This window comes from Panthera pardus, unplaced genomic scaffold, assembly GCF_024362965.1.
Source record: "Panthera pardus isolate Hobbes unplaced genomic scaffold, ASM2436296v1 HiC_scaffold_25, whole genome shotgun sequence".
Taxonomy (NCBI): Eukaryota; Metazoa; Chordata; class Mammalia; order Carnivora; family Felidae; genus Panthera; species Panthera pardus.
Genome location: NW_026526821.1, coordinates 27,745,837 through 27,768,670, shown reverse-complemented (window position 1 = coordinate 27,768,670; position 22,834 = coordinate 27,745,837). Strand labels below are relative to the sequence as shown.

The following is a 22,834-nucleotide window of genomic DNA, read 5'->3' as shown; positions in this document are numbered from 1 at the left end:
TTCAACTGGAAAGACTCGACAGCTGGGGCTAGAATCATACGAAGGCATCTTTACTCACATATCTGTCCCCTGGGCTGGGAGGACTGGAAGAACAGTACAACTCATCAGAAGCATCTCCATGTGGCCTGGGCTTCCTCTCAGCGTGGTGGTCTCCGGGCATTTGAACTTGCTCCATGGCAACTCTGAGCTCCAGGCAAGAGGGTTCCAGTGAACCGGGCAGAAGCTGCATCACCTTTTATGACCCAGCTTCAGAAGTCACAGGGGGGTCACTTCTGCCAAATTCAAGTGGTCGAAGCAGCCACAAGCCTGCCCAGACTCAAAGGGGAAAGGACATAGACCCCCCCCCACCCCTTCATAGGGAGAATGGAGGTCATGTTTGTAAACCACTGGAGCTATTAATACAGACTTAAGAGAATTAGAGACTCAGGGGCACCCGGGTGGCTCAGTCAGTTAAGCGTCCGACTTCACCTCAGGTCATGATCTCACGGTTCGTGGGTTCGAGCCCCATATGGGGCTCTCAGCTGTCAGCACAGAGCCTGCTTCGGATCCTGGATCCTCTGTCCCCCTTTCCCCGCAACCCCCCCCCCCCCCCGCCGCCGCTCCTCCCTGCTCTTTCTCTTTCTCTCTCAAAAATAAATAAACATTAAAAAAAGAAAAGAAAATTAGAGATTCAGGTCCAACTCTTGACCTGCTGACTAGCAGGGCCATCTTGGGCAAATTGGTCAGTTCCTCAGAGCCCTGATGTCCTTTTCTGTCACATGATGGCAATTACAGCCCCCAGCTTCTACCATGGAGAAGACCAAATGAAACAATGTATCTGGCACAGAGGGCACCGTAGATGGTGGTGTTACAGACATCATTCATGTTGAGACCCGGATGTGTTGATTATGTATTTGGCTGCATGTAACAGAAACCCAATAGACTAGCTTCATCAAATAGGAATTTTTTTTTAACTTTTCAAGAGTTTAGGGACTAGTGTGGCTTCTCAAAGAAATCATCAAGGACTCAGGCCCTCTGGATTTCCATTCTGCCATCCTTAGCATGTGACTTTTGTCCTCATGGCACCACGTTGGCTGCTATAGCTCCAAACATGGCGTCTCCATTCCAGGCAGGAAGAGGCCGAAGGTTAAGGGGGCAAACCTTCCTGGGAGACTCTGTAATTTCATTTGGGAAAATGGGTCTTTCCCTGGGAACTTCTCTCTTTATCTCATTGGCCACAATGAGCCACATGGCCGTCCCTTGCTGCAAGGAAGGCTGAGAAAGGGAATGTTTATAACTAGACCCACTGCTGCCCAGGACAAATCGGGGTTCTGTTGATGGCAGCGGGGAGGGGCTGGATATTGTGTGTAGATAACAGTGTCTGCACGTCAATCTCAGAGAGCAACCTACAAATGGCTCTGCTGTGCCAGCATCACCACTGACCACGGAGGATAGACCAAAACACATCTTCATCATGGGGTCTCTTATTTAAGGCAGCTGAGACCCCCTAAGCTTGATCCGGGAGGCCTTTCCAGACCTCTCTATGTCCCTGATCTTGTTCTTCTCTAAAATCTTATTGTCTGGGCTGAGCTAGTAAACCTGGAATGGGGGTGGGGGGGGAGTATGATCTGATGTCAGAGTTCTCCGGGGGCCACTCCCCCAGCCTGCACACACCCCTCCCCCACTATCTAGCTTGCAGAGGCGAAGAGAAATGCCCAAGGGCACAATCAGCAGCTGAGTTCAGGAAGGGCCCCGGGGCCCCTGACACCTGGCCTTGAGGATTTCAGCAGGCCGCCTTGAATTTTCAAAAGACTCCTTCAATAGTGGTTTCATTGAGCATCCTCTTGCTCTTCTGCAGGATCTCGGTGACCGTCACCTGGCACAGGTGTTAGGGACAACCTGAGCCCGGTAGGTGGCCTGGGAGGGCTGAACTATTGAGCACTTCCTTCAATGTCATGGTCTTCGAGCACCGCCCAACATTTCTTTGGAGGGGTGGAGCTGAAGGAGGGCACACATCGCATCGCTATCTCAGCTTCCCTTCGGTAATTGAGCAACTCCATGCTGGCCCCAAACTTGCATCCCCTAGTCAACAAAATCAGAGTACGGCAGCTAACAGGCCCTTTCTCCCTAGAGCAGAGTTCTGGAAGCATCTAAACTTCAACTACCCCCAGAGTGGGGCTCTTCCCGCCTCATTCTCACCACAAGCAACTTATCAGACAATTCCTGTCCACTCCCTAAGCTGTGTGACCTCAGGCAAGTTACTTAACCTCTCTGTTCCTTAATCTACCCCTCTGTGAAATGGGAGTATTAATAGTACTTAGTGGGTCGTGAGATCTCGAAGCCCATGCTGGGCTCCGTGCTGGGCATGGTGGGCTCCACACTGGGCATGCGCAACTCCTGCTTAGGATTCTCTCTCTCCCTCTCTCTCTGCCCCTCCCCCACTCACACAGCTGGTGCTCTCTCTCAAGAAAAAAAAAAGTACTTAATTCATGGGGCTGTTTTGAGGGTTAAATGAGAAAATGCACTCAAGTGCTTAGAAGAGTATCTGGCACGTAACAATCCCTCAATAATAATAAATTATTGTTATTATTATTATTATTATTTCCATTTTCATTGCACTTTCCCCTCATAGAAGTGCCAGGAAACACATTTTTTTCTCCCAACATGTAACATTTCCAATGATGTTTTAGTGTCCCTTAGAGAGTAGGGCTCTGGGGAAATGCCTGGAAGTCCCCTTCTTCACCCAGCAGTGCCCGGTGACCAATGCCCCCTACTCACTACCACCTTGCTCCTATCAGACATGCTCTCAAGAAAGGGTAGGGTAATACCCACTCACACTAAGGCGGACATGACTGATAACAGCCTGGAGAAATGTCTATAGTCTCTATTAGGTAACTGATGTGGGGTGAGGGTATGGGTTTGGGTGGGAGGGTCTGTGGTCACCTAAGCCTAGAAAATGCAGATTGGATTGAAGCCTGATGTGTTGATTTGCTGCAGGATTTCTCAGAACCTTTAACATGTGGGAAGCGCTACAGTTCTCTAGAAGGGGGATGCCAAATGTAGCTTCCCAGACTTTTAAATCATGGAAAGCTGGGCACCTTCCAGAACAATAGCTTCCAGGAGTTCACTCTTGAAAAACGATGGCCTGGAGGGTCCTTGAAGGAGTGAGCTCCAGCGGTGGAATCAAAAGCACCAGCCCCCTGCCCGAGGAGCCACGTGAGGGAGGTCAATGGCGCTTTCTCATTAGCCTGAACAGCGCGACAGAACAAAACAAAACCTGGCATCTCTGTGGCTGGATGCTTAGTACGTGCCGAGTACTGACCTGGGTCTGGGGGGAAATTGCTATCAAGCCACATTCTGCTTGCCTCGCTTAACTGATCGTGTGACCTTGAGAAAACACCTTGTAAAGATGAAATAATGGCAACGGTGCTCGTACAGCACATATCAGGTGCCAGGACTGTCTCGCTTCCTCCTCACAACCACGCTCTGCAGGCAGGCTCTATGACGATCCCTGTTTTACAGATGAGGAAACTGAGGCACAGAGACACTCGGTAAAATTTTCAAGACCATACAGCTGGTAAGTGGCAGAGGTAAACCCAACCCATCAGGCTCCCCAGTCTGCAAACTTAACCATCCGACACTGTGTTAACTCCAGAGATAACACCTACGGCAAACTTTACTAGTTGTTACCCGATAGCTAGTCTTCTCTTCTTCTCTGCTAATTAGAAACCCCATGTCCGGCCAAATGGGTGGCTGCCTGCAATGAAGACTACATTTCCCAGCCTCCTTTGCAGTTAACCTACAGGCAAATACAAGATCTGGTGAACGGGACAAACGCAGAAGTGAGGTTGTAACTCCCAGACAAGTGTCCCCAAAGGGTGGAGTGTGCCCTTCCTCCTTCCGCTTCTTTCTCCTTTTTTTCTGGTTGGAAAGCAGAGAGAATGGCCCCTGCAGCCACTTGGGTCCATGAGACAACTTAGAGAGCGGAAGCCACATTCGACGGAGCAAAAAGATAGACAGAGCCTGGGGTCCCTGCAGCCACTTGGGTCCATGAGACAACTTAGAGAGCGGAAGCCATATTCGACGGGAGCAAAAAGATAGACAGAGCCTGGGTCCCTGACACCATTTGGGTCCATGAGACAACTTAGAGAGCGGAAGCCACATTCGATGGAGCAAAAAGATAGACAGAGCCTGGGTCCTTGACACCATCTGCTTTAGTTGTGCAAGGTTGCATAACCAAAGACACTAAACGTAGGGACTCACAACACCAATAATTATTTATTGTCTCTGTCTTTGCCTTTCTGTATTAGCTTGGCTATTTTTTTGCAGTTCCTTTAGCTCAGGAATCCAGGATCCACATCCAAGGAGGGCTTACTCACACGGCTGGCAAATTGGTGTTGCCTGTAGGCTGGGGACCTTGGTCCCTCCCTACATGGGGCCTCTCCACAGGACAACTTGAGTGTCCTCATCACAGGGGTGGCTGCTGTCCCCAGAGTGAGTGATTCAAGAGATCAAGGCAGAAGCTCAGTGCTTTCATCAGCTAGGTAGAAGGCACACACTATTACTTCTGCCAGATCCTTTGGGCACACAAGTCAGATGTGATTCAGTGCGGGAGGGTCTACACAAGGGGGCAAATACCAGGAGACTAGGATCACTGGGGGCTATCTTAGGGGCTGGATATACCACAGCACAGGATGCCAGACCTGGCAAATGCCTTGAATATGAGAGAGAAATATATTCTTATCTTGCCTGACTGAACTGAAGATGGCACGTAATAGGGGCACCTGGGTGGCTCAGTTGGTTGAGCATCCAACTCTTGATTTCAGCTCAGTTCATGATCCCAGGGTCATGGGATCGAGCCCCATGTCAGGCTCCATACTGAGTGTGGAGCCTGCTTAAGATTCTCTCTCTCCCCCTCTGCCCCTCTCCCCAACTCATGCTCTTTCTCTCTCTCAAAAGAAAGAAAGAAAGAAAAGAAAAAAAAGAAAGGAAAGAAAGAAAGAAAGAAAGAAAGAAAGAAAGAAAGAAAGAAAAGAAAGAAAGGAAAGAAAGAAAGAAAGAAAGAAAGAAAGAAAGAAAGAAAGAAAAGAAAGAAAGAAAAGAAAGAAGAAAGAAAGAAAAGAAAGAAAGAAAGAGAAAGAAAGAAAGAAAGAAAGAAAAGAAAGAAAGAAAAGAAAGAAAGAAAGAAGACACTGTCAAGAGAATGACAAGACAAGCCACAGACTGGGAGAAAATATTTGGAAAAGACACATCCCATAGAGGACTGTTATCCAAAATATACAAAGAATTCTTAAAATTCAACAATAAGAAAACAACCTGGTCTAAAAATGGGCCAAAGACCTTACCAGACACCTCACCAAAGAAGACATACAGATGGAAAAATAAGCATATAAAAAAATGCACTACATCATATGTCTTCAGAAAAAAAGCCAATTAAAACGAGAAACCACTAAACACCTATTGGAAGAGCCAAAATCCAGAACATTGACAAGACCAAATGCTGACAAGGATATGGAGCAGCAGAAACTCTCATCGGTTGGGGCAGAGTGCAAGACAGCACAGACACTTTGGAAGACAGTTTGATGGTTTCTTATAAAACTAAACATACTTGGGGTACCTGGGTGGCTCAGTTGGTTGAGCGTCCGACTTTGGCTCAGGTCATGATCTCACGGTCCGTGAGTTCGAGCCCCGCGTCGGGCTCTGTGCTGACAGCTCAGAGCCTGGAGCCTGCTTCGGATTCTGTGTCTCCCTCTCTCTCTGCCCCCTCCCCTGTTCATGCTCTGTCTCTCAAAATGAATAAACATTAAAAAAAGATTTATAAAACTAAACATACTCTTTTTTTTAATTTTTTAATGTTTATTTTTGAGAGAGAGAGAGAGAGACAGAGTGTGAACAGGGGAGGAGCAGAGAGATAGGGAGACAGAATCCGAAGCAGGCTCCAGGCTCCGAGCCATCAGCACAGAGCCCGATGCGGGGCTCAAACCCACAAGCCGCAAGATCATGACCTGAGCCGAAGTTGGACGCTCAACTGACTGAGCCACCCAGGCGCCCCAAAACATACTCTTATCATACAATCCGGCCCCTTTGGTAGTTACCCAAAGGAGTCGAAAACCTCATGTTTAGACAAAAACCTGCACACAATGCTTATAGTGGCCTTATTCATAATTGCCAAACTTTGGAAAAACCAAGATGTCTTCCATAGGTGGATGGGCAAGTAAGTTGTGATACATCCAGACAATGGAATATTATTCAAAGCTTAAAAAAATGCGTTATCAAGCCGTGAAAAGACATGGAAGGAACATAAGTGGATATTTCTAAGTGAAAGAGTCAACCTGAAAAGGCTACGTACTGTATAATTCCCACTATATGACATTCTGGAAAAGGCAAAAGTACGGAGACAATCCAAGGATCAGTGGTTGCAGGGGAGGGGTGTAGACGAATAGGCAGGGTACCGAGGATTTTTAGGGCAGTGAAAATAGTCGGTGTGATACCATAATGATGGTATGATGACAACATCATTATAAACATTTGTCCAAATCCACAGAATGTACAACACCAGGAGTGAATCCTAAGGTAAACTGCAGACTCTGAGTGACAATGAAGTGACATGTAGATTCATCGATTGTAACAAATTTCTCAATTCTGTTGTATACCTAATACTGCTCTTTTTAAAAAAAAAAAAAAAGAAGAAGAAGAAGAAGAAGTCTTTAAGGGGCGCCTGGGTGGCTCAGTCGGTTGAGCGTCCGACTTCGGCTCAGGTCATGATCTCGCGGTGAGTTCGAGCCCCACGTCGGGCTCTGTGCTGACAGCTCGGAGCCCGGAGACCGCTTCGGATTCCGGGTCTGCCTCTCTCTCTGCCCCTCCCCCACTCGTGCTCGGTCTCTGTCTCAAAAATAAAAATAAAATATTAAACATCTTTAAGACAATGAAATGAAGTCTTTGAAAATAGATATGTTAGAGCACGTGTCCTGTGCAGGGAAGGAAATGAGAATGAGGCATCAGAGACCACAGGAGAGAAACCAAAAGACAGTGTGATCAGCATACCAGACTTGAACCAGGTAGACGAGGAACAGCAAAGCGGGCTTCACCGAGATGCTGCACAGAACTTTGTCAGAGGAGTAGGGCTGTTGGTAAGATAGAAGGGTTGAGCGCTCCAGGTAGGGAGAAGAGCTGGGGCAAAGGCAGAGCTGGCCTCAGAGAAACTCTGAGTATTTCAGGGGGATCGAAGCCCAAGGTATCCTGGCCAGGAAGGCAGGGGGCCAGCTGCTGCCTCTCAACCCGTAGGACCCTCCTCCTCTTTCCCGAGGGGCTCCTACTCAGCCCTTCAGCCTCTGTGTTGCCAGAGAGGCCATATGGCCCGGGAAGGGGTCTGACTGGACTGAGCTCCCCTACGGCCCACTGTGTGACCTCAGGCAGGTCACTTTCCACTCACCGAACATCAGTTTCCTCATCTGTAAATTGGGAATAATAATGACACCTACCTTGGAAGTTTGTGATCCAGAGGAAGTGAGATGAGCAAAACACAATGTCCTTGCCCCATGACACTTATATTCCAGTGGAAAGAGACAAATAAATGTGCAGTATGTTCACTGCTGTGTTTCCCAAGAGCCGGAACTATGCCTGGCACATAGTAGGTGCTCAATTAATATGTGCAGATGAATAAATGAAAGCGGTAACAAATGCTATGGAGAGAAGGAGATCAGGATAAGGTGGAGAGGGAGAGCCACAGGGATGTTGGAGGGGGTAGGAGCGGTGAGGGGCGGTGGGGGAGGGGGAGCCCTCCCTTAGGAGGTGAAATTTAAGTGAAGACTTGGAAGGAAGTGAGGGATTAAGCTATGGGGATATCCAGGGGTGGGGCATACCAGGCAGAGGTGGGCTCCACAGGTGGTGAGGAGGCCAGTATGGCTGGAGCAGGGGACCAGGAGACAGAGGACAGAGGATGGGAGGAGCTGAGCCCCTTCTGTGTGTGAGCTGAGAATGTGGCAAGGGCCCCATCGCTGCTCCCAGGGGCGAGGCTGAGAACAGAGTCAAAGCTGCAGGTCCTGGGTTGCTCCTCTATCTGGGGCCGTCCCCCAGGCCCCCAACAACCTCAGCACAACGTCCTCTCCCGTGTTGAGAGCTCGACATGTGCCAGGCCCCGGCTTTACTGGCATGAACTCACGGAACCATTACCAGCCCTCGGAATGGGTGCTATTATTATCCCCAGTGTCCAGAGCAGGAAACTGGAGACTCCAAGAGGCAGCTACCCTCGAGCAGGACCCGGGGTTCTTTGATGCTGGAGCCCAGCTTGCGCCTACCACATTGTCCTGGAATTCTTTGTTTACAGCTCGCCTTCCCCTCTTGGCTGCAGAAGGCCCAGCTCAGTCTCATTCATGGTTTTATTTTACTCCCAGGGTCCCTTGTGTCAAAACCTGCCTGCGGAGCGAGTGAATGAATGAGCCTACCAAGTAAGCCCTCCCCGGCTTCCGGGCCCGGTTCATGCCCCCGGTTGGCTTCTCCAACCAGGAGCTGCAATGGGGAGGGGGCTGGACAGAGGAATTTCAAGCTGCCTGAGGACTGAGAGCAGAAGAGAGGGGGAGCAGGGGGAGAAAGTGAAAGTGAAGGGAGCCGGGAGCCCCTGTGAGGAGGCGCAGACAGGGAAGGAAATCTCCCGGTAATAACTCATCGGCTCAGGAAGCAGCAGCCTGGCCTGGGACTGCGTGTGGGACTGGCCCTGTGGGGAGGGGGCCGCACAGGCTCCTTCTCCTCCCCAAAGCCCAGCCTGGCTGGGGTCACGGTCAAATGAGGAGGGGTGGAGGAGCCAGGTGTGAGAACAGAACTTCCCCTGACATGGGGGGGGGGGGGGGAAGAGGAGGGGGGGGAATTTGAGGACTTCAGGGGCGGCTCTTCCAGCAGCCAAGGGAAACCCTCGAGCTCCCCTCCCCCATTCTGGCCTGGGTGAGGGAAGCCAGGAAAGCACAGTGTGGCAGAGCTGGGAGGCATTGCCCAGAAAGGAAAACAAGCCCAAACGCACCTAGGAACCTTTCGTCTTCACTCCCTGTGCCCTGTCCACCACACACATGCGTTAGGGTTGAAGAAGAAGTTATTTTCAAGGCCAAGCAATCCTGGTTGGGCAGGTCCCCAAGATGGAGCTGGGCAGGGGGTACGACATGGGGACCCCACCCGCCATCAACAGTAATTCTTCCCAGGGCCCCAGAGAAGAAGAATGTGTCAGGCTGAACAATCTAGGTTTCCCGGAAGGAAAGAAGGCAATGAGGGAAGACAGTAGTGCCTCCCTCCCCCCCACCATGTGTGTGGTGGCATTCCAAAGAGGGAGGGGGGCATGGATATGGAGCCAGGGTGGGATTGTGGGGAGTGTAGGAAAGCAATTTGCATTTTAAAAAGTTTTTTTTTTTATGTTTTACTTTAGTTTGGGGGGGGGAGGGGCAGAGAGGGAGAGACACAGAATGCGAAGACAGGCTCTGAGCTGTCAGCACAGAGCCCGACGCGGGGCTCGAACCCACTGACCGCGAGATCATGACCTGAGCCGAACTCAGAGGCTTAACCAACTTAGCCACCCAGGCGCCCTGGAAAGCAATTTGCATTTTATTGGGGGGGGGGGGTGGTTAGCGGGACAGGGGTGATAGTGAAGTCACAGGCTGGGGTTAATGGCTCCACTCACTTCTTGTTAAGACTGAAGGCCAGAGCTCTGTCATCTGTAAATCGGGGTCGGGGGTACCCCCCACAACTTCAGCAAGGAGCAGTAAAGATCAGTAAAGTACTCAGCACAGTGGGTGGCACAAGGTAGGACGTCAACCAAAATGTCAATTCCATGAGGGCAGAGTTGGTCACCTCTCTATTCTCAGACCAAAAACCATTCCTGACATAGCAGGGATCCAAGAAATACTTGTTGAATGAATAAATGAATGAATAAATGAATGAATGAATGAATGAATGAAGCTACTGGCGTTTGTGCGTGTTGTTTTTGTTTCGTCTTTTTTTTTTTTTTTTTTTTTAAGTTTGCTGTTAAGGATGTGACACTGTGGAATCCTTAGTTGGAAAGATTCCAGTGTTTCTCTACGTGTTCTTCGTGGACACCACCCTAATGCAGATTCCTGGGTCCCATTCCAGACCTGCTGAATCAGAACGGGGGGAACCCAGGGATCTGTCCTGTCAACAGCCCCCCTTCCCCAAGTCTTACACAAACGAAAGTTGCAGAACCGCAGCATTAGAATGTGAAGGCGGGAAAACCCCAGGCTAGTTTCTCTGCAATCCTCTTTGGGAACGAGGAAACTGAAGCCAAGAGAGTCCCCCTGCGCGTCTAGACCGCGGATAAAGGGTCCAGACCTGGGCACACCCACCCCAAACCCCCAGACCCCCCAGCCCCTCACCCCGCTCGCCGGCGGGGACTGAAGCCTTCAGGGCGGGTCACTTAGCTCGCGGGCTGCTTTCAACCTGGGGAACCGGGGGCGCGGGCGCTTCGCCATTGGCCGGGGCGCGGCGGGCGCCTCCCCATTGGCCAGGGCGGCGGCCTCCGCCCCCGCCGGGGCGGCCTCGTGATTGGCCCCTCCCCGGCTATAAGGCGGGGGCCGGTGGGGCCGTGGGAGCGCGCGGCAGCGCACGGCGGGGCGCGGCAGACGCTGGGACGCGGCGCACGGAGGGACGCGGCCGGGCGCCCATGGCGTTCGCGCTGCTGCGCCCCGTCGGCGCGCACGTGCTGTACCCGGACGTGCGGCTGCTGAGCGAGGACGAGGAGAACCGCAGCGAGAGCGACGCGTCCGACCAGTCGTTCGGCTGCTGCGAGGGCCTGGAGGCGGCGCGGCGCGGCCCGGGCCCCGGGGGCGGGCGGCGGGCGGGCGGCGGCGCGGGCCCCGTGGTGGTGGTGCGACAGCGGCAGGCGGCCAACGCGCGGGAGCGGGACCGCACGCAGAGCGTGAACACGGCCTTCACGGCGCTGCGCACGCTCATCCCCACCGAGCCGGTGGACCGCAAGCTGTCCAAGATCGAGACGCTGCGCCTGGCGTCCAGCTACATCGCGCACCTGGCCAACGTGCTGCTGCTGGGGGACGCGGCCGACGACGGGCAGCCGTGCTTCCGGGCGGCCGGCAGTGCAAAGAGCGCGGTCCCCGCTGCCCCCGACGGCGGCCGCCAGCCGCGCTCCATCTGCACCTTCTGCCTCAGCAACCAGCGCAAAGGGGTGAGTGCGCGGAGCCCCAGGACTGTGGCCGCGGGGCAGGGGTTGGCGGGGGGACGGGGCCTCCTAGGGAGCAGAAGAGGAGCAGGGACCCCAGTTGAAGAGAGGGGGAAGCGACAGGAAATTCGTCGGGGGGCTGGAGGGGGGGGGGGGGTGCTGCGCTCCAAGCCCAGGGTTTGGTGTGGATGGAACACAACCGCTCGCTCAAAGTGGTGCAGGAAAGCCCAGAGCTCGGGCATTTCTTTGAGAGCGGACATTGCTCGTTGAGAGACACCCCTTTCCCTGAAGGTGTGCTGGGGAAAGAGCGTGAGGAAATGGTTACAAAGGCCATCATTTATTGGGCTCTTCCTGTGTGCGAGGTGCGTTCCTCGTCCCCTTTCACCTTCCCAAGAACTCAGCCAGGCAGGTAGTTATTCTGGCCGTTTTATCCCTGATGAAGATCCGAGGCTGGCGGGGTGTGATCCCATGCCCACAGTTACTCACCTGGGAAACCAGGACGCAGGCTCGGTTGCTCGCTGCGTGCCTGTTGCCCCGAACTACCCTTCCCAGTAAAGTAGTGGTCCCGTATCCTAAGACTTGACCCGAGGGCAGGAGACTGAGAAGCAAAAGGGACGCATACCCCCAGCTAAAACTCTGAGGCAGCCAGCGATGAGCAGGAGTGAAGACGGGGGTCTCCTGAGGGCACCCCAGCCCCAAACGGGATGGAGTGTGGGGCAGAGTCATTGTTGAGTCCGCTAGACAGAGGTGGAGTTAGGATCTCGTGGTGCGTCCCGCGCGCTCTGACAAGGATGAGAGCCAGCCTGGGAGCGGGCGAGGGGGGCTGGGTAGTGGCACAGGTTGCCTGGGGGCTCTCCTGGTTGAAAGCTGGCTCTCCTCCTGCCTGGGCCCCAAGGAGCCCGCTTCATCCCTCATCTTTCCCTCTCGGTCCTGGAGACTGGGAGAGCCCCTGAGCCCCTGAGGGGCCCACAGCCTTTTGGAAAGTGAAAGGCCACGCGGGATGGAGCCAGGCCTCTGAGACCCCCATTCTTCGGTTCTTAACAGCTGCTCTGGGTCCCCCGCTTCACTCTGTTCTGGGGAAGCCTCTGGGTCCTGGCCTCAGACCACCCTCCTCTGACTCATCAGACTCCCAGTCTGGCCGCTCACCCCCATGGCTGCTTCAAATTCCCTGAGTCAGTTTTCTTAGGCTCTGGTTTGTACCCTGCCGCTCCCAGCCGTGGGCCCTGGTCAGCGTTCCAGGGTGGGAGGGGAAGCCAGGTGGGCCTCAGGCCTCCAGATGTGAAGGGCTGGCTGGGCCCACGGTGATGCGCTTCACCTGTTCATTCAGTTCATCCAACCTTATCTACCCAACAGTCGCCTTTTGGTGGCCCTGAGAACATTCCCAGAGAGGCAGGTCGTGGGTCCCCACCCATCACAGTCAGGATCTCCCCGTGCAGGGGCAGGGGCAGACCAAGGCCATGGAGACAGGGATGCTGCACTCTCCTGGTGGGGAGGCGGAGCACCAAGGGACTGTCAGAGCCCAGAAGGTGCCCCCAGCCAGGGGCTGAACTCCGGACAGATGCTTGGGAACAGAGACAAGGCTGGTGAGGGGGTAAGGAAAGGTGTTCTAGGGACAGGGCACTTCGAGAGTTGGCATCAGGATGCGTGACGTAGAGAAGGAAAGGGGCAGAGCACAGAGGGGAGGCAGCCTTGTTGGGCGCTGATTTCCTGTGCTAAGCACTGTTCACATATTATGGTCAAAGCCCCTCAGTGGCAGTGGGGGAGGGAGGGCCTCTGGTTATCCCCACCTGCCTACCAATGCAATGGTTCTGAGATGCCGTCCGTGATGAGGTGAGGGTTCGGATTCAGGCCTGCCTGATTGGGAAGTGGAAAAGGTTAGTCGGGGTGGGGGACTGTAAGGGCAGGCCTCAGGGGAGAGGGTGTGCCTACCATGCCCGAACACCAACAGCAGGTGGGGGAATTCTTTCTGCTGGTTTCCACCTATCCCATGGATCCCAGGGACGCTGCCCGGGTCTGCCTGTTTCCCTGCAATCTGTCTACAGGACCAAGAACCTAGCCAAATTTGGCTGCAGAAGCCAGGCTCATCCCTACAGGCTCCTCTGGGATTAGGCGAGAGGGGCGATCCTGGCCAGCTCTGGCCCCTCGAAGCCTCCACTGAAAGAAAGCTGACTGTCTTGTGGGGCCACTGCAGGGACTCCCTTCTGAGCCTTGGGGGCCAGACAGCTCCAAGACCCAGAGTCTGCCTCTCTACTCTGAGCCCCTCCCTCCCACATGGCTGAGGTGGGGGTCACTGTGGACCACCCTGTTCTCTGGAGCATCTTTCTGTTTAAGGAGGGGTTTGGTGTGGCCCTCTGTGATGGAAATGGCAAGTAGGAGATGGGAATGGAGTTCTTGTCTCTCCCATTTCCCCTTCTGTCACCTGGGGGTGGAGCTGGATAGTATCATCTTGGAAGGCGCTCCCCAGTTGGCATAAGCAGCTCAGGAGCTGACGTGGCCCGGTGGGTAGTGGGGCAGGGGGTACCGTTACCAGGTGATGCTGATAATGATACTTGTGAACATCTATTTAAAAAAATTTTTTTAACGTTTATTTTTTGAGAGAGAGCGTGAGCAGGGGAGGGGCAGAAAGAGAGGGAGACACAGAATCCGAAGCAGGCTCCGGGCTCTGAGCTGTCAGCACAGAGCCCAACGCGGGGCTTGAACTTGTGAACCGCGAGATCACGATCTGAGCGGGAGTCAAGCGCTTACCGGGCTGAGCCAGCCAGGCGCCCCACTTGTGAACACCTATTAAACACTTAGGGTGTGCGTGATGCTGTGCTAAGGGCTTCACCTATAAGTACGTAGAATCAGTCCTCACAGCAGCTCCACGTTTCATGTGGGGAAACAGGCTCAGTGAGGTGAAGGCACCTGCCTGAGGTCTGACAGGTAGTTTGAGGCAGAGCGGGGGTTGAAGCTCAGATCTGTTTCACTCCAGCCCAGCTCCTAACCACCATGCTTCCCAGAGCCCTGGGCGCTGAGTTCCTAGGGGACAGAGAAGCCGGGGCCTAGTCAGGGCCCTTCTAAGTGCTTTTGGCACTTTGCAAGTCTCCTTCACAGCTGCATTTGCATGACGCTGCATCCTGGGGCGGCAGTAGAATCACTGTGTCCCCACGTCATAGACGAAGACACTGAAGTTCAGGGAGAGGAAGGGTCCCAGCGTTATCATGAGACCAGGGTCTCCTCATGCCTACCAGACTTGGGGTAGAGGAGTCCCGCCCCCTTCCCCCCCCCCCCAAAAAAAAAACCCCTCTGCCCGTCCCGAGGAAATAGAGTGAAAGAGTGAGAGGCCAGTGTTTTTACCCCCCAGCACGCTACACCCTCTTCCTCCCCACTCCTGTCCCCCTTTCTCAGCCACTCCTGCCAGATTTGTGTGAGAAGCCTAAGCCCCAGGCTCTGCTGGGACGGTGGCCTCAGCCCTCAAAATAGCCCTGCCTGTGAATGAACATGTTGTCCCTGGGCCCGGAGAGCCTCGAGGGAGGCTGGGCTCACATCTGGACGGATCTGCCCCAACCTGGGCCCAGGGGCGGAGGGGACAGGGGGCAGAGCTCCCAGACGGTTGGCTGTTTCTCTAGATGGCTGAGAAAGATGCCTGTCCTACCATCTCCTCGCCAGGCTTGGTGGGGTGAGCGTTTGCAGTGGGATTTCAGATACCAACGTGTCCTGGAAGCAGAACTGACTGTCGGACCACGTGGATTTCTAGCCCAGCTTTTTTACCAACTGGCTGGGTGCCTCTGGGCCAGGCATTCCACGGCAGGAGCCTCAACAGAGGGGTTGCTCTAATGCCCATGACCTCACTGACTTAGAGTGAGGATGAAACCCACGTGTCAGACCTCACAATACCGGGTAGGGACAACCCCTGCAGGGTGAGGGACAGGTGGCTTCGGGTGCTGCCATCATTTGCCCATCTTCCAGTGGGCACCACTGATTCAAGCAGCATTCGTCGGTGCCTGCTCCACACCAGGCTCAGGGCTACAGAGTGAAGGACTTTTCCCTACCACCCCCTGAGCCCCCAGCCTGATGGGGAACGAAAAGAGACCCTGCCGTCCCCTTCTAAGTTTAATCCTGGTAGAATGTCCCCAGAAGTGCCGGGTAGTGGCAGGAAGAGAAGCCCTCCCAGGGAGACAGGACCAGAGAGCACGTTCCTGGTGGAGAGAACACCTTAGGGAGGCCAGAAATCCACAGTCTACTTCTGAAGGTTGATGAGTGAGCCACTGGGCGGACGATGGGGCAGTGGGGAGGATCCACTGTGGGGTTTGTTTGTAAATGTAAAATATTATGATTTAAAATGTATTGGATTTGGGGCGCCTGGGTGGCTCAGTCGGTTAAGCGTCTGACTTCGGCTCAGGTCATGATCTCATGGTTCGTGAGTTCAAGCCCCGCGTCAGGCTCTGTGCTGATGGCTCAGAGCCTGGAGCCTGTTTCAGATTCTGTGTCTCCCTCTCTCCCTGACCCTCCCCCGTTCATGCTGTCTCTCTCTGTCTCAAAAATAAATAAACGTTAAAAAAAAATGTTAAAATGTATTGGATTAAAAAAAAAGAAGAAACAACAAATTACATAGGGAAGAAATGAAAAAGGTAAAATGTGGGGCGCCTGGGTGGCTCAGTCAGTTGGGTGTCGGACTTTGGCTCAGGTCATGATCTCACAGTCCGTGAGTTCAAGTGCCATGTCAGGCTCTGTGCTGACAGCTCGGAGCCTGGAGCCTGCTTTGGATTCTGTGTCTCCCTCTCTCTCTGCCCCTCCCCTGCTCATGCTCTGTCTCTGTCTCAAAAATAAATGAAAACATTAAAAAAAAAAAAAAAGGTAAAACGTTACATAGCATTAAAAAAAGAAAAAAAAGTCTCCCTCCCATCCATCTTGCCTCCTCCTCACGAAATTCCTCTCCTCTGAGGAAACCCATTAGCAATTTCCCTTATGCCCTTCTCTCCAGAAATCTCAGCACACAGGAACATCCACTCAGTTGTTGCTTTTGTCCTTGAATGATGTTATCTCTCCAGTATTCCCTATCAGTCCTGAAGAGTCTCTTCTGCCTTCTGCTGTGGAGAAGTTTATTGTGCGGCTGTGATTTATTTATGAGGTCCCCTAGTGCTGGACACAGAGGTTAGTTCCAGCGTTCATGGTGACCTGATCGAACTTCTTTCCTCCTGCAGGGTGGCCGTCGTGACCTGGGGGGCAGCTGCTTGAAGGTGAGGGGGGTAGCCCCCCTCCGAGTGCCACGGAGATGAGCCTAGACCCCTATGGCAGTTATTCCACGCAGGACCCCGGAGAAGGAGGCCAGAGGGCAGCCGCTGGTTGAACAGGGGAGAAGACCCCAGGAGCCCAACCCAAACCTCTTTCGTGTTGGGACCTGAGGACCACGGTCTGGGCCCATGACCCTGTGGGCAGGCTCCCTGGGACATCTCCACCACACCCCAGAGAGCCATGAGGACCCATCCAGCCAGTCCCAGCCCTAGCTGGTCAGAGACAAGGCAGAACTTTTGGAAAAACAAAGACTGTTGGTGACAGAGGATGTGTGCATATCTGTGAATGAGTGTGTGTGTGTGTGCGTGTGTGTGTGTGTGTGAGAGAGAGAGAGAGAGAGAGAGAATTGGTGGGTTTAAAATAAAAAAGTATTTTTAAATAAAAGATATTCCCATCTGAAGAATGGGGGAGGGGGACTCCCGGCAGAGGTCGGAGGTGGCCTCTCTCCTAGACCCTTGACAGAGGCCCAGATGCCGCAGGTGCTCCCCTGTGCCCTGGAGGGTGTGGGGCCGGGGGACGTCAGGAGGACCCCTCTCCGGAAGTCAGGATGACTAAACTTTCCCCACAGTCTTCGTGAACAGTCACTAGCTGTCTGATGTGGTTGGCAAGAAATGTTAAATGTATTTATTTGTGAATAAGGGATGTATTTATTCACATGGTTCACAAGTCAAAAGGTACAAGAGGAAACATGGTAAAGTTCCCCTCCCTTGTGTCCCCCAGCCACTAGTTCCCCCGCTGCGGGCAGCCTTGGCCACCAGATTTTGTGATGTCCCATTCCCTATGAATAACCAAGCAAATGCAGAAAAAATATATATGTATGTATATACTTTCTTCCACTCTTTACCCAAAGAGTAGCATGTCGTCCTTGCTTTCAGCTCCTTTGCACTCTTTCCTGATCTACGCTGGCTGTCATCCCAAGTCAGCACACAAAGGTAAAGGGTAGCCTCCTTCCTTTAGTAGCTACTTAACTCCACTCGAACGTGCTAGACTGTAACCCGTCCCTTCTCCGTGTCTTCACAGACAGGGAGCGTGTGCTAAGGGGGATATCCTTACCCCTGTTTTAGCTGAGATGATTTGGGGGGCCAGTGACACCCAAAGGCATGTGGCAGGATGGTGATGTGAGGTCCGTCCACCCCTAAAGCCTTCCCCTGGCCCGGAGATGCCCCACTGGAGGGCCAGCCCCCAGGTCCTGGTTGTGCCCCAGCGGGCCCCGTGTGGTGAAGGCTGCTGTTTCCCCATTTCGCGGATTCAACCAAGATGGTGATGGAGGCAGCTGGTCAGTAGAACCAGGTGCGCTTGGCTCTTGGGCTGGGACTGTCCCTGTGAGGCCAGGATCAGAGAGGCTCAGGAGGCTGGAGGGAGGGAAAGGCAGAGAGAGAGAGAGGGGCCAGGGGAGGTGAAGGGCCAGGCAGCCACCCTTCCTTTCCTCAGGGTACACTCATGCCTGTTTTTCGAACGTATTTAACAAGCACTTGTAATTAGCAGTTACTGACCGAAGCCCGGCCAGTCTATGCTCGTATCCACTGGGCCCTGCCACCCGCCGCACTTGACCTTTTGATGGGGCCTGACGTGGGGCTGCCGTTTTGCAGATCCACGGGTTCCTGGGTGCCCTCTCCGTGCCAGGCGCTGAGCCACGCCCACCCTGCCTGCCTCGCAGATGGAAACGGAGGCCCCAGGAGAACGAGGGGGTCAGTCCAGGTTGGAGGGGCTGTAAAAGCACCTCATGTAACCTCTTTGGTGTGGGAAGTGGAGGAAGGAGGGCCCTAAGGGGCTGCGGTCCCGCCTGGGGGAGCTTCCCAAGCACCCTCACTCCATTCCCCCCATTTCCCTGGTGTTTCAGGACACTGCTCTTGCCTATCCTGTCCCGGTGCGGTCCTGCTTCCCAGTTGGGGAGCTAATTAGGAAAGCACATTGCATTCCCCGTGTCTGCCCAGGGCCAGGGCCAGGCAGCCCCTGGCAAAGCCATAGGAAAAGGACTGTGACTCTGTCAATGGCAGGAAACCTGGGAGTGGGGACAAAGCAGACACTTGGGTGCTCTGGGCTGGAGGCTCACTTCTGCCACCAGGTTTGCCAGGTGACCCCAGAGAAACTGCCCGACCGCCACCCTGCCCAATCTCTAACCAGCACGAATAGAGGACAGAATGATAATCAGTCGTTTTGCCTGGCTGGATAGTTTTTAATAGACCACACTTACGCACTGGGCGAGGAATTCGAGTTGAATCCAACAGTGCGCAGTGAAAAGTACATACCTCCCTTGGGCTCCTCCTCTTGGGGTTGGGTCCCGGGGATCCCAGGGTCTCCGGGATTCCTGCAGAAACAGTTGGCATATATATAGGCAAGCCACACGCACACCGTGTTCCCACACGAGTGGGAGCCTGGGACACATACTGTTCTGCACAACAGAATTTCCTTACGTCTTGGAAAGCCTTCAGCGTACAGAGCCACTTTGGACTTGTTCACGGCTGCAGAGTGCTCTGTCCTGTGCATTTTGCAGCTTTCGGGCTTCCCGGAGCCTCCTGGGTAATGCAGAATTAATGCCCGAGCCTTGGTGAGCTGCGAGGCCAGCCCAACACATGTGACTTGGAAAAGGCATAGCCGTGGGCCAGTACCTCGGGGGGGGGGGGGGGGGGGGGGAGGGGACACTTGCTCAACATCCCCACCCCCAATGCATGCGCTTCCCCCCCTCGGGATGGGCCAGCCCAGCCAGGCTCCCCAAGGGTCCCTGAGCGACGGCCAGCTTGGAGCCAGAGGAGCAAAGGAGTTCAGGGAAAAGAAACCGAGGGTTGAGGCGGTGACCAACTTCAGCCAGGCCGTGTTGGACCCTGAAGGGGAGGCTTAAATTTCAGGTCGCACTCTCCACTCAAGCCTTCTTAGACACCAGGAGCATCCGCGTGAACGTGATCTCATAGTCCCTCATTTCACAATGAGGAGATTGAGCCGATACAGAGGGAGCAGCCTGCCTGGGTCTCCCAGAGAGCCCCTGGCCCTGCTGGGCCACTAGGAACCCAGGCATCCTTCCTCGATACACAGGGCTCCCATCCCTAACTTCACAATTGCAAGCAAAAGACCTCAGAGGTTGCCGGTGGCAGTGAGGAAACCAAAGCCCAGAGAAGGGCAGCGATGGACCACGGTTGCACAGCATTTGGATCTGAGCAGGACTAAGAGTGCAGTACCCCTTCCTCCAGCCAGGGCTCCTCCATTGCATTAAGCTCCCTTCATTAGCCCAATTGCTTCCATTTTATGAGGCTCCTGTTAGATTAAAAAACACCACAAAACAGAATTCCAAAAAGTATGGTGTATGTAGCAGGTTAACTTTTTTTTTTATTAAAAAAATTTTTAACGTTTATTATTGAGAGACAGAGAGACACAGAGCATGAGCAGGGGAGGGGTAGAGAGAGGGGGAGACACAGAATCTGAAACAGGCTCCAGGCTCTGAGCTGTCAGCACAGAGCCCAACGCGGGGCTCGAACCCACAAACTATAAGATCATGACCTTAAGCGTCTGAAGTCCTCGAAGTCAGAGGCTGGCTTAACCGACTGAGCCACCCAGGCGCCCCTATAGCAGGTCAACTCTTAAGCACCCACACGCAGTCACAAAGACAATGCATTATCATGAGAACATTAAATAGAGGACTTACCAAAATATCAATTTACAGGACGTACATGTAGGGTCGAATGTCTGTGTCGCCGGCTACTGTGTGTTTCTACCCCATGTGCATATGATATCAAAAGTTGAGACCCGGAGAACAAAATGCAGGACGTGACCCTGCGGTGAGGCCTGTACTGCAGGGGAATATACCACAGAAGACAGTTGACAAAATCGGAATAAGAACAATAGAGAAAAGTATTGTAGCAATGTTACATTTTCCGAATTTGTTAACCATATGGTTATGTAAGAGGATATCCTTGTGCTTAAGAAATACACCCTGTGGGGCGGGGGGGGGGGGGGGGGGGCGCCTGGATGGCTCAGTTGGTTAAGCATCTGATTCTTGATTTCGACCCAGGATCATCTCACGGTTTGTGAGTTCGAGCCCCGCATCAGGCTCCACACAGACAGTGAGAGCCTGCCTGGGATGGTCTCTCTACAACTCTCTCTGCCCCTCCCCTGCTCACTCACATTCTCTCTCAAAATAAACATTAAAAAAAGAAGGAAGGAAGGAAGGAAGGAAGGAAGGAAGGAAGGAAGGAAGGAAGGAAGGAATACATCCTGGGGCGCCTGGGTGGCTCAGTCATTTGAGCGTCTGACTTTGGTTCAGGTCATGATCTCGTGGCTTGTGAGTTCGAGCCCCGCGTCAGACTCTGTGCTGACAGCTCGGAGCCTGGAGCCTGCTTCGGATTCTGTGTCTCCCTCTCTCTCTGCCCCTAACCCACTCACATTCTGTCTCTGTCTCTCTCAAAAATAAATGAACATGAAAAAAAAGTGTTTTTTAAGATTCTCTCTCTCCCTCCTTCCCTCTGCCCCTCTCCCTCTGAAATTAAAACAAAGAGGAAGAAAGGAAGGAAGAAAGACACCCTGAAGTATGGTTGAGGGGTAGAGGAACGCGATGTAGACGACTCACTCTCAAATGGTTCCGCAAAAACGTCTGTGAGCCAGAGAAGGATACAGCAAATATAGCCAAGTGCTCAGAGGTGGTGAATCCAGGTAAAGGGCGTATTGGAGTTTCGTGCACCACTTTTCTCTCCTCTGTATGTTTGGAAATGATTGCAGAATGAAAAGCTAAAACGAAGTTGAGGCTTTGGCCTGCGAGGATATGAGGTCTGCCAAACGGTCTCCTGGCCCCCTCTGACTCGCCCTTACTTCAGCTGCGGACAGAAAATACCCCTGGTGGACCCAGGCATCCCTGCCCGTGACTCTTAGGCCCCTGTGCCCTTTGGGAGGCTAGGGTGGTCCCAGTCCCCGAGCCACCTGCCACCATGATTTATGTCCCTGTGAGCCTCAGCAGCTGTGAGCACGGGTCCCGCCTGGCAGCCTGCTGGGGGGGCCAGCGTTTACTTCTCAGCGTGTCTAATCCAGACCAGACTTGCAGACCCCACGGGCCTGGGATCAGGCTCCCAGGGGGCCAGGGTCAGAGGGCAGGCCAGCAGGGCCTGGAAACCGGGGAGGCGCTCAGGGTGAACCGGCTGGAAAGCAGGAACCCTGGCCTGGGCTTGCTTGTCCAGGGTTCCTGTGTGACCTGGGCTGGGTATCGCCCCCTCTCTGGGCCCTGGTTTTCCTCATCTCAGCACATTCTGCATATGGTGGACTAGAAAGGCTTTGTAGACTGGGGCAAACTGACCTTGTAGGAAGGAAGGCTGGTGGAATTCAGGAGTTGTTTTTTCTTAACGCCCAGGGCTTCCGAGCTTGGAAAAATGCCTCACTTTTTGAAAGCCTGCTAGGTATCAGTCCTTGGTCCGTGTATTTTACATAAGTTAATCCATTTAGCCTACTCTACAGGGCCGTGCTATTATTGCCCCATTTTGTGGATAAGAACTGAGACGCAGGGAGGTTACAGAACTTGTTCAAGGTCACAGGGAAGCTGTTAAGCGAGTGGATTTGAACCAAGTGTTCTGGCTGCCCTCCATGGCCTCATCAGGTGTGTGTCTGGTCCCATAGGACCCCAACTGAACCCGGGCTTCCAGAACAAGACAGAAAAGGGCACTGCCCAGCCTAGGTTTCACCCCTGTCTCAGGGGTGAAATCCTCAGAGGATCCCAGGGTCCAGCCTGGGCAGGATGGGTCCCAGAATCTGCCTCTTCCACAGGCTCCCTGGTAGTACTCATGCTCCCAATACTGGAGAGGTTTAAACACAGACTCCTGGAGGGTCTCAGTGCAAGGGCCTCCGGAGCTCATCTCCTTGGAGTTTCCACCAGTGGGGAAACTGAGGCCCAGAGCAGGCAAGGCGCATCCCCAATGTCACCCAGTGAGTCAGAGATGAGTCAGAACCAGATTCCATGTGTCCCAGTCACTGTTTTCATTGCCTGGTGACACATCCCAGAGCAGAGATTAGCATGAGAGGAAGTGACCTTGACGGGGCTCACTAGTCCGAGGCACTGCTCTGAGAGACTTCCACAGAAGGCCTCGCTTAATCCATACCAACACCCCTGCATAGGCAGGTTCTGTGATCATCTTTTTTTTTTTTTTTTTTTTTTTTTTTATTTATTTTTGAGAGAGAGAGAGAGAGAGAAAGAGAAGAATGCAAGCAGGGGAGGGGCAGAGAGAGGGGGAGACACAGAATCCGAGGAGACAGGGATGATGCTCTGAGGCCCGAGAAGGCTTTGCCGGGGGTCAAAGTTTCTGCAAAGTTGTCCAGCCCACCCTGCAGCAGATGAATGATGGGGCACCCGTGGGTCCCAGGGCCCCCCGAACTTAACCCAATAATCCCTGATACGTCTCCCCCCCCCCCCACCCCGAGCACCCAGAGCAGCTCAGTGAG

At 53.5% G+C, this 22,834-nt stretch overlaps 1 protein-coding gene across 1 annotated transcript; it reads left to right on the top strand.

Moving 5' to 3' along the window:
• Positions 1-10,554: 10,554 nt before the first annotated feature.
• On the top strand, positions 10,555-17,272 carry TCF15 (transcription factor 15). Its single transcript, XM_019458909.2, has 2 exons — positions 10,555-11,155; positions 16,333-17,272. Exons 1-2 carry the CDS (start codon positions 10,637-10,639, stop codon positions 16,405-16,407), a joined length of 594 nt encoding a protein of 197 aa, XP_019314454.1. The 5' UTR covers positions 10,555-10,636; the 3' UTR covers positions 16,408-17,272.
• Positions 17,273-22,834: the final 5,562 nt, after the last annotated feature.

Excerpts from the sequence above, each read along its gene's own strand:
- TCF15 (XM_019458909.2), top strand. The coding sequence starts at position 10,637 with ATGGCGTTCGCGCTGCTGCGCCCCGTCGGCGCGCACGTGCTGTACCCG. Across the intron at positions 11,156-16,332 it reads TCAGCAACCAGCGCAAAGGG|GGTGGCCGTCGTGACCTGGG; the intron begins GTGAGTGCGCGG and ends TTCCTCCTGCAG.